Consider the following 11,083-nt stretch of genomic DNA (forward strand, 5'->3'; position numbering starts at 1 on the left):
ATCTGCCCAGTAGTTTTTGCATGAACTTGCAAAGAAACAGACAAACAGATAATAGCGAGAAAATCATAACATAACTTCCATAAAAAACATAAAAGAGCAAACTAGTTAAAAAAATGAGCAGATCAGTCACACCTGATTTGAAAGATGTGCACCTCTGCAGCACAGTCTGATCCAATTCCAAATTCAGTACACCATTTACACCAAATTAGCTGCAACAAAGCTGCTTTGCAAGTGTGTCGGTTACCAATTAGCCTCTAAAAGAAAAATACAGCAAATTCCATAAACTGAACAACCAACAGCATAAATGAAAAATAACCACATATTGAATTTCTGCTTTGATTTCCTCCTTAGAAACGTCTACATCTTGCACTGAGATCTGTGTATGACCATGAATATCGAGTTTCAACAATTTATCATAGTAAATCTGATTATAAGTTTATTCCTTGTAGATGACCCATGCGTTTGTTTCTGTCGATGATTAATACAACCTGCTGGGGCAGTCATGATGGATCTGGTAGGGCTCCACAGCTGAAGTTCATTAATAATTGGAATGTTGTAGAGTGTGAAGTAATGAATACTAATTATTCCTTTCATGGCTGACGGAAGACTACAAGCCAATCCATCAGCAAGGACTTTAATTTGGTGGAGTAATGGTTCTATCAATAGTACATTAATTCTGGCTTGTGAAGATATAGAGTTGAACCATACCAAGGCCACGAGGAACCTGTGCCATAAAAATTGGGGCCTTGCCTGACATCAGCAGGGTAATTAGAGATAAATGAAAAGCCACCAGGTTTGTCAAGCCAGTGCTAATTTAATTGAAATGCAGGGACAGATAAGTATTGGCTGATATTTTGATAATCTTTTGTAATTATTTTTTTATTTAGTTAATTAATTGTTTTACTTGCACTTAGAGCCTGTTGTGTATATGCAAAAATATGCTTTTTATCATACTTTTAAATCAGGTGCAAAACTGTCTGAATCTTAAAGAGCACTGTCTTTACAGGGACAAGAAATTTGAAATCTCAAAAGTTGTCTCTTAGTTAAATAAAAGTTATTTAAGAAAATTATGTAAAACTGGTTTATTACAGAAGCAATACTTAAACCAACACAAACTTTGCAATCCATTTAAACGTGAGGGCCAAACTTTTAAGATGCAGAGTTTTTGCAGTGACACAGTTTTGATTATTTTGAAATCTGCTGCATTTACTTATATTGTTCCTTATCAATTTTTATATAGATAATTAAGCAGCTTTTACGCCATCATTTTCCCCTTCCCACAATACTTTAAATCCTCTTCTATCATGTTATCCAGGTACATTCTTATTGGGTGCAAGGAGTGTGAGTACAACAGTAATTTTCAACTCATTCTTCACACCAAATTGGCCAATCCACATTTCCCTCCTGAGCTACAGGCCCAAACCACCCTCATTAACTTCACAGTGACTCCTGTGGGCCTGGAGGAACAGCTGCTGGGACAGGTAGTGTCCTACGAGAGACCTAATCTGGAAGCCCTAAAGGTAAACATGTTCATATTATGTGAAACTTTAAGACACAGACTGAAGTATTTTATTTATTTGAAATCTTTTAGTCATAAACTCAAACAGGGAGATCTATAAAATATCATTTTATTCACCAAGATGGAGCTGACCACACAGCAGAACCATTTCAAGATTGCACTGAAAAGCTTTGAAGATGACCTGCTGAGTCGCCTTTCAGCAGCCCATGGCAATTTTCTGGGTGATATTTCTCTGGTGGTGCAACTTGAAAACACCAAAAGCACAGCTGCTCACATCCAGTGTAAGGTAAGGTTATTACATCAAATAGTTCTATGCTGTTATGTATTTATTTCTTTATTTTCTTGATTGCTTAGGTGATATTGAAAGTCGTAAAAGTGCCTTATTTTACTACATTAGCTGAAAATTGGTTGTACTTAGGAATATGTGTAATGAGAGGGTTTTGGAGCATGACTGAGACCCTAATAGCTCATCTTGTGCATTTGGAACACACACAGGTGGTGGAGGCCACAGAGAACGAGACAAAGATCAACGAGGCCCGAGAACTATACCGCCCTGCAGCTGAGAGAGCATCGCTCCTCTTCTTTATTGTCAATGACCTTAGCAAGATTAACCCCATGTACCAGTTTTCACTCAAGGTGAAACTTTCACCCTTGTATTGCTTTGAAGAGGACTGTTACATATAATTCACAAATTCCACTTCAAATACTTTTTGTTTTAGGCACATTGCTACATGTAGAAATGTGTTTGAATATGCCACATATTCTGTCAGTCAGTTACCTTTTTTGTTGTATTCCAGACCTTCAACTCAGTCTTTAATAAAGCAATGAAGCGTGCAGAATGGGATGAGGATGTGAGGACCAGAGTGCACACCCTCACTGAGGCCATCACCTATTCTGTATTCCTGTACACCAGCCAGGGCCTGTTTGAGAGAGACAAGTTAACCTTCTTGTCACACATTGCCTTCCAGGTGAGGGACTGAGGTCCGCCTCAAAGGTGGGGCCTGCTGTCATTCTCATCAATCAAAGTACTTTTCTGCCCCCACATTAACTTCAATTAAAAGCAGCCAGCAATACCATACGCTGCTATTGATTACCTTTCACACTTTGCTCCATGGCTGCTGTTCAGACAGTTGGTTCTGACAGGGGGTTGGTTCTCATGGCATAATGCAATTATCTGTCATTGCACCAACTGTTTTCTTCATAGAAATTGTGCTACTTTGAAGGCTGTCCTTCATAAGGGTATTTTGCATTCATTTGCTGCCACATTTTCAGCCAATAAAAGTTAACCCAGTCCTAAGTTTGCTTTTAGTTTCCTGTTGAAAAAGAGGACAAATACAACTCTTGGTGTTTTCCCTTAGATTCTGCTCAAGCGGGGCCTGATTGAGGTCCAAGAATTTGACTTCCTGCTGCACTTCCCAGTAGAAACAAGTAAAGTTAGTGCAGTGTCCTTTCTTTCGCCACACACCTGGGGAGCTATTAAGGTACAGTGCAGGTCTTTTGTGAATGGGGTGTAAAACCTTAGAGGTTATGGTTTTTTGGACTGTAATTTAAAGTAACAATGCCTCTTTGTCTCAGACAATATCTACAATGGAGGACTTCTGTGGACTTGACAAAGACATGGAGAACTCATCCAAACGTTGGAGGAAGTTTGTTGAATCCAGTTGTCCTGAAAATGAAAGGCTGCCTGGGGATTGGAAGAACAAGACTTCTCTTCAGAAGCTGATCATTCTGAGAGCGCTCCGTCCTGATAGGATAACCTATGCCCTGAAGTTAGTGAATAGCCACAGCACATTTGTAATTATAACAAATGTGTAGTACTAATCTTTAATAATGTTACCTTACAGGGCATTTGTTGAAGAAAGCATGGGAATGAAATATGTGGAAACTGTCCGGTTGGAATTTGAAAAGTTGTTTGAGGATAGCAGTCCCTCAACCCCAGTCTTCTTCATCCTCTCACCTGGAGTGGATCCACTCAGAGATGTAGAGAAGTTAGGTACTATGCATCTTTTACTTGTTACTGACGGGTCATACAAAATATTTCTTAGTCTGGATAAAAATTCTAAATATTGTTTTTGTGCAGGTCTAAATCTGGGATTTTCCATTGACCAGGGAACTTTACACAATGTGTCTCTGGGACAGGGCCAAGAGGAAGTAGCTGAGAGGGTTCTCAGGAATGCCTCTGAACAGGGACACTGGGTCATTTTCCAGGTAGAAGATTATGCTACTCACTCTGCAGGGAACTGTAGTGATTTCATTCAGTACTTGGAGCATTCCTGTACTGCTCCTAATGATATTATCCCATCCCCCTGAACAAGGGAAATAGTGTCAATCTGGTTCAATAAAACCTATAATTGGCTAGATAAGCTCCATAAATGGCTCTTTCCAGAAGAAACCTGTTGCTAAGTTAATCCATTTTGGTTTTCTTTTTAAATCCAAATGGAGAAAAATTTTTAATTTCCGAAAACAAAAACAAAGTGACTACAAATAAGTATAAAACCCAACTTAACTTTTTACATTAATGTTGCTATTGTAAAAGCATAAACAAGTTTTACTAAAGATCGGATACAATACTGTATAATCACAGAACCTGGCTCTTGGAATTGTGTCAGATGACAGCGTGGTTGGTCTGTGCAGATTCTACACATATTTACTGAAAGTTAACGTGAGACTTCTTTTGTCACAGTAAGATGTGAATGTAACTCCATGCTGCAGTGCATGACAGTAATAACTTCCCCACGTCTTTCCTCTAACTTATTGCTTTATGTTAGATGTTATGGCACATTTGAAATAAAAAATGTATTATGATGTAATTTTTATTAATTTTATTTAGTTATTTTCACATTTTATGTTCACTCCAACTTTTTTAATCTTTTCAATATGTTTGTTACTTAGAATGTTCACCTCATTGCTTGCTGGCTGCCCGCTCTGGAGGCTCTTCTGGAGATCACAGCGGTGGACAGCCATCCCAGCTTCAGGGTTTTTATCACTGGAGAACCAGTACATAGTCCTGAGCAGCACATAATTCCCAGAGGCATACTGGAGAATGCCATTAAAATTACAAATGAGCCCCCGACTGGCATGAATGCAAGTCTGCATGCAGCCCTCAATAATTTCAGTCAGGTGTGCAGAAAACTTCAAACTTTATCTAGAAACCTTTCACATCTCAAAAATGGTTTTGTTTTTTCTGTCTTTGTTTTGCTTTTTAAAAACTTTTATGAAACTTTTCTTTTGTTTCAGGAAAACCTGGAAATGTGCTCTAGAGAACAAGAGTTCAACACCATGTTCTTCTCACTCTGCTTCTTTCATGCCTGTGTCACAGAGCGGCGTAAATTTGGTCCACAAGGGTGGAACCACAACTATCCTTTCAGCACAGGAGACCTCACCATTTCAGTCAATGTGTTGTACAACTACCTAGAGGCCAACACGAAAGTATAATCTAATGAAATAACTTTTTTTTTTAGCTATATTAACATTTTCAATTTCTTTCTTTAGTACTCGTAATAAAAGTTTCGGTTTCTTTTCTCCAGTCGTCTGAGCTGTTTAAATTTAGAATAATAATGGTATTAGCCGTGTCATTATCATTAGACAGGGATGTTGAATTGCTGTGCGGTGTCTGATTATTTCTTGAAATCCTTTGTTCCAGAGTTATTTGTAAAAAAAATTCTTTTTTTCCCTTTTTTAAAATCTTATGAACTATGAAAACCCAACCTATAATTTAGCTTTATTTCACAAAGACAAAAAATCCATTCCTTCAGCGCTGCGCTGCTCTCAGCTCCTAATGCATTTCTCTTAGAACTCTTATTACTCTGGTCATAACCAATTACATCTCCTAGGTTTTCTGTCCTCCAAAAACGAATGTCCTTCATTATGTTAACCAAACAGTAACCTGTATGTGCGTATACAGAGAATTCATTAGGGGGGCAATGAAGCGTCATCCTAAATGTAATTACATGCAGCCAATGTGACAGTTCACAACGCTACATAAGTGATCACTGCAATTAGAGCTGATGAAGGAAGCAATTTGCAAAACAATACAGGTACAAATGATTGTGAACCTACAGCTTTTGTAATTTGTTATGAATCACAGGTTCTTTTCTTCCTCCTTCACCCTGAAGGATCATAATCTCCTGCTGAGAGAAAAACTCCTTTGTTAGGCATTAGATCAGTTTGTGTAAAGAAACATAATTTTCTTGCATTTCCCTATGGTTATTACTATTCAGTGAGCTTACCTGCTACTGTTTTATCTTTCAAAGGATGAGTGGATAAAAAAAGGAAAAGTCTTAAACCATTCTGAAAATTATTTGAATTATAAGATTTTAATCATTGCTGTAAAACGTTTGAATCAATCTTTGTAGAGCTTCAGATACCTTAACTTTGCGATGTAGTGTCGGCTAACAAACTAAGTTTGCTGTAGTCCATGCAGGTGCCCTGGGAGGACTTGTGGTATCTTTTTGGAGAGATCATGTATGGGGGGCACATTACTGATGGCTGGGATAGAAGGCTGTGCAAGACCTATCTGCAAGAATTCATGAATCCAAAAATGGTGAGTCAGTGGTGATTAGAATATTTGTTCATTTTCTCATGTGGTTTTACTTTCAACAGAACAGTTGCCCCTAAAGTTAATTTCACCCATCATAAAAGCACACGCTTCAAAATTCAGAATAATTTCAACAGTTTATTTGAAGGAAGAATATGGTCATTTTGATTTCTACACCTTCAAAAAGGTTCACGTTTTTGAAAAGGTTAATACAATTTCTGTGTTGTTAAGGTAAATGGTGCCCTCTTGGGATAGAAAACTGAACAGCAATTTTACTCAGACAGGAACTGCTTTGTTTTACTGTCTTGCCTGTAGTCTAATCAGTCAGCCTAATCTTTTCTGAAAGGTTTGGGTAAGTATCTAATATAAAAGAAATTAAACTGTTGTCTTCTGTGTATTGTAAATTTTCAATTCATAGTTTGAAGCAGACCTCTTTTTGTGCCCGGGTTTCTTGGCTCCTCCATATTTGGACTACAGTGGTTACCACAGCTACATCGATGAGCATCTCCCCACTGAGAACCCAACTTTATATGGTCTCCATCCAAATGCTGAGCTTGAGTGCCTCACTGTCATCTCAGACAACCTTTTCAAATCTCTGCAAGATCTGCAGCCACAGGACTCTTTAAGAGGAGACGGGGTGGTTCAGAGCACAGATGAAAAGGTGAAGAGGCAGAATAAAGCTTCCTCTTGTAAAGCTGCTTAGATTACAAAGAGATAAGATTATTACACTTAATTTTATTGTATTTGACAGGTTATGTCTATTATTGAAGAGATTCTTGAAAAGCTTCCTGAGGAATATAACGTGGCAGAGATGATGACTAAGACAACGGACCGAAGCCCCTACACTGTGGTGTGCTTTCAGGAGTGTGAACGTATGAATCTTCTGCTAGGAGAAATAAGGAAGTCCCTCAGTGAGCTGGATCTTGGCTTAAAGGTACAGTTTACAGTGACTATGTACTCTGTTTGGACCGCACTTACAGTAACGTCATAAAGTAAAAAAGTTTTTTTTCTCCACAGGGAAACCTCACCGTTTCCTCTAGTATGGAGACTCTGCAGTCTGCACTATTCAGTGATTTTGTTCCAGATTCCTGGACTAGACTGTCTTATCCTTCCACTAAAACACTGACACAATGGTAAATTTATCATTCAGCTATTTGTTTCCTTTTTTTTTTCTTTTCTTTTTTTTTTTTTTTTAACTCCAATGGCCTTTAGCGTATTCTTTTTAATTCTGTCTTTTATATATTCCTTTTACATATTATTGATAAAATTTTATTAATTTATAGGTTTGGTGATCTAATATTTAGATGTCATGAGCTGGACAGCTGGACTCAAGATTTTGTTCTACCTTCAGTTGTTTGGCTCTCAGGACTGTTTAACCCCCAGTCCTTCCTTACTGGTGAGATTCCAGTCTGTGAACGAGATACTGATTTTCACAAGACTTGTACCACCAGAACCAGAAATATTAACACAATGTCTTTTTACAGCCGTGCTGCAAAGCATCGCTCGCAAGAATCAGTGGCCCCTGGACAAGATAACTCTGACTGTGGATGTAACAAAGAAGATGAAGGATGACTTCGGACATCCTCCAAGGGAGGGAGCTTACATCCATGGACTCTTCATAGAAGGTTAGATTTACGTGACCCAAAATTAAATACACCAGTGAATACTGTTGTCTTAAAAAAGATTTTTGTGTATTTTTAACAACACTTTACAACCTACAGAAAATATCATGCAACACTTCCTGTGTCCTCTTAGGAGCACGCTGGGACATGCAGTCGGGCATCATCTCTGAGGCACTCGTAAGAGATCTGACCTCAGCCATGCCGGTGATGTATGTTCGAGCTGTACCTACAGAGGAGCAGGAGCTAAAGAACACTTTTGAGTGCCCAGTGTATCACACTAAACAGCGTGGGGTCACATATGTGTCATCCTTCCACCTCAAGACCAAACAACCCCCAGCCAAGTGGGTTGTAGCTGGTGTTGCATTATTGTTGTCAGTGTGAGGAAGTATTGAAGTTACAGTAAGATACTTTTAATAGCAACCCACAGTGCTTAGTAAATAGGATACAAAACATGTATGTTTAGGTGGCCTTTATCATGTATTACTAACAATTTATACCATTTATCTTATATTTGTTTGTAGTAACTAACCGCCCATAGTAATACAGTTTTAATCAAATACTTTTGTTTAGTATTTTTTTTATTACCCTGGAAACAAAGCACATAAATACATTTTAGATCCCAAACTATAGGAATTATGAACGTAACAACTGCTTATCTGCCAACGTTAAACCTGTTGTGTCTGTGTCTGACACTGTTACGCGTCTCCCTTGAGCCTGGCTGTGATTTGTTGGGAGCTTATGTCTCCATTTTAAACCATGTAATTCTAGATAGGGAACATATTTTATTGAAAGGTCAAGATTAAAAAAGCTCTCTGGCTGCCCTCTGCTAACTGAATGATACACAATGCTGTCTGGAGGGTTCCCGGACCAAATTCCCAGGAGATGATGTGCATGGCTGCTATTGACTTTTAAATGAGGTGCATTTGACATTGACCTTTTGTACGGCAGAGGCAGCATACTAACAGACTAGTGTAATTCATTCAGTTGAGCCTGTTGGAAAAACCTATTCAAAGACACTGATAGCTTTGTATGAGAAAGCAACACATTAGATTACCCATCCTTTATCTTTTTCCTCGCTCTGTTAGAGTCTGATTAACTTAATAAGAACCAAATAAAACCTTTTTAATTTTGGATGTGTGTGTGGAAAGAATCACCTTATCTAAAATGTTATCTCTTTAAACCAGTTTAACTGAAGGTAACTGAAAAGTGGGAAGATGCTCAGATTAAATTTCGACTGAGACTTTAAAGTGAAGTGGTATCTTATCTTTGTTTTAGAGCAAAGTCAAAGTTGAGAGGTTAAGCAGTAAAGAGATGAGACAATAGATAAAACTGCAAATGGGTTAAATTAATTTTTTTCTAACTTTTCTTTCTTTTATATATTTTTAAGAAGAGCATTTGATTTATGATCTTAATATGCTCATGTAAAAACAAGGCAAATGACATATCTGCATTGCAAATTGTGGCTTCACTGGTGTATTTTGGGAGGTGGGGGAGGTCAAATCATCACCCTTCTTTTCTTTAACACTAATAACTGTTGTGTTGCTCTTAATTCCTCCTTGCAGCCCAAGTGGCTACAGACAGACAAATGGAGGATGGAAGATTGATTCTGTGTATTGTATTGCTGAAGGAAAATGAAGAACTGGTCTTCCTGCAGATTCTCTTCATCTGCCTGCTCTTCCTCTCATTAGCACACTGCAGCAGCTAGCCAGTCATTTGGTGACAGGGAAATGATACAGTGCTGGTCGTGTTTGGGAGGAAATGGCAGGGTACGAGGCCCAGCATAGATGGGGTCGTGCCACAGATAAGTCATGTTAAAGGCCAAGCAGGACACCTGGTTAATGGCAGAAAGGGCATCTGGGTCATCCTGTTGCCTGACAGCACCAAAACTATATTGTTTTGTTGTTCTTCCAAAAAAAAAAAAAAAAAAAAAAGACTGAGATAGACAGGGAATAATAAACAAAAAATACATTTACAGAAACATCTAAAATATTCTCTGCTTTACTGTGGTAGCTTATAAATAAAAGGAACTAAATTCAGTCTGTAGTTGGACAGAAATGTCAAACGACTTAGTTTTAAAATTTAACCAGCAGAATAAAATAGTTCTAGTAGAATCCATTAATGCAGCGCTCGTGTATAACCAAAATGTTGCTTTGTGCTAATTTGATGAAGGACCACAAATTACATTAAAGACAAACTTACACTAAGAAGTTATTCATAAACACAGTATGTGTGGCCTATAATATAACTGCAACATCATTTTTCATGGCTGAGGCTCATTGGAATCAGAGTTTTTTAGAGACGTTTTCATTTCAAAGTTCACAAATATAGATTTTTTTTTTTATGGTCATCTTATCTGTTTTAATAAATGCCACTGTGGTTTTCTATTCCTCTTGTTAAAGTTTGGAAACAGATTTTTTTTGCAGTGAGCACTTCTGCTCCTGTTACAATTGAGCCCACTGCCTTTAATTGTTTTGTTGTCATTCTGTTATGATGAGATAAGTTTGCTTTATGTTAAAAGCACATTAAAGTTAACTTCATATTGTATCATACTAACCATACTATGTATTACATGTGTGCTACAATTAAACTTTATTCTGTTTGATAAAATTCTTTTTGTGAGATTTTTTTTAATGTTTAGTATCTCTGCACTTTAAAAAATGATAAATTATAATTTCTCAAGTCAGTGCATTGTTGGTCATAAAACATCTCCATTTCCTATAAAATTAACTCTAAATGTCACCACACAAAATCTTTTTTTTTGCACATGATGATGAAAAATATTTTAAATATTTTATTTTAAATATTTTATTGCATGCACAGCTGAAAATGGTGGTCAGTCTATGGTTTGTCATATCATTCAGACCAGCCAAAACAGTGTACAAAAACTATAAAACAAAAAAATATCTGAAGTGATTTCTATCTGACAAATAAAATAAATATCCATATCTAGAATTTTAACATATATGTACACAGTACAAACAGAATAAACACTATTAATTCAAACAGGTTTTTAGAATGAGATACGACTAAAGCATGTTGTTTGGACTTTATCATTTAAAATATACAAACTGGACCCTCCATAGATCCACATAAAAGACTGCACAATGCCTTCTTGAACTGGTCTGATTTAACCTACCTGGCTCATGAGAGTCCACACATGACAACACGCTAAAGATGCACACTGGAGTGTTACTACACACAGCACATTACCAATAGTTTGTCAGTTATGTTCTTATGATTTTGCTGTAACTGATTTCTTTGTTGCTCCTCAGTGACATTTTTTCACTCCCAGGTACACTGCCAGTCAAAAGTTTGGACACACTTTCCCATTGGATTTAATGGAAAAAGTGTGTCCAAACTTTTGACTGGTAGTGTATGAAAACTTTAGTTTAGAAGTTTCATCAT

General features: G+C 37.3%; 1 protein-coding gene across 1 annotated transcript in view; it reads left to right on the forward strand.

The window, feature by feature from the left end:
* Nucleotides 1–8,059, forward strand: part of LOC306756378 (dynein axonemal heavy chain 11) — a gene marked incomplete at both ends in the record, with an annotated part of 40,054 nt that extends 31,995 nt beyond the window's left edge. Inside the window, 17 exons of the mRNA XM_079241107.1 lie at nucleotides 1,316–1,520; nucleotides 1,641–1,805; nucleotides 2,015–2,155; nucleotides 2,317–2,487; nucleotides 2,878–3,000; nucleotides 3,095–3,288; nucleotides 3,364–3,512; nucleotides 3,600–3,727; nucleotides 4,412–4,639; nucleotides 4,757–4,948; nucleotides 5,934–6,062; nucleotides 6,475–6,717; nucleotides 6,808–6,990; nucleotides 7,074–7,189; nucleotides 7,340–7,452; nucleotides 7,541–7,681; nucleotides 7,812–8,059. Coding sequence (XP_079097233.1) covers nucleotides 1,316–1,520; nucleotides 1,641–1,805; nucleotides 2,015–2,155; nucleotides 2,317–2,487; nucleotides 2,878–3,000; nucleotides 3,095–3,288; nucleotides 3,364–3,512; nucleotides 3,600–3,727; nucleotides 4,412–4,639; nucleotides 4,757–4,948; nucleotides 5,934–6,062; nucleotides 6,475–6,717; nucleotides 6,808–6,990; nucleotides 7,074–7,189; nucleotides 7,340–7,452; nucleotides 7,541–7,681; nucleotides 7,812–8,059 — 2,869 coding nt within the window. The remainder of the gene's footprint in view (nucleotides 1–1,315; nucleotides 1,521–1,640; nucleotides 1,806–2,014; nucleotides 2,156–2,316; nucleotides 2,488–2,877; nucleotides 3,001–3,094; nucleotides 3,289–3,363; nucleotides 3,513–3,599; nucleotides 3,728–4,411; nucleotides 4,640–4,756; nucleotides 4,949–5,933; nucleotides 6,063–6,474; nucleotides 6,718–6,807; nucleotides 6,991–7,073; nucleotides 7,190–7,339; nucleotides 7,453–7,540; nucleotides 7,682–7,811) is intronic.
* Between the last annotated feature and the right edge of the window lie 3,024 nt (nucleotides 8,060–11,083).

The sequence above is a fragment of the Telmatherina bonti genome, assembly GCF_933228915.1.
Source record: "Telmatherina bonti genome assembly, chromosome: 5".
Lineage (NCBI taxonomy): Eukaryota > Metazoa > Chordata > Actinopteri > Atheriniformes > Telmatherinidae > Telmatherina > Telmatherina bonti.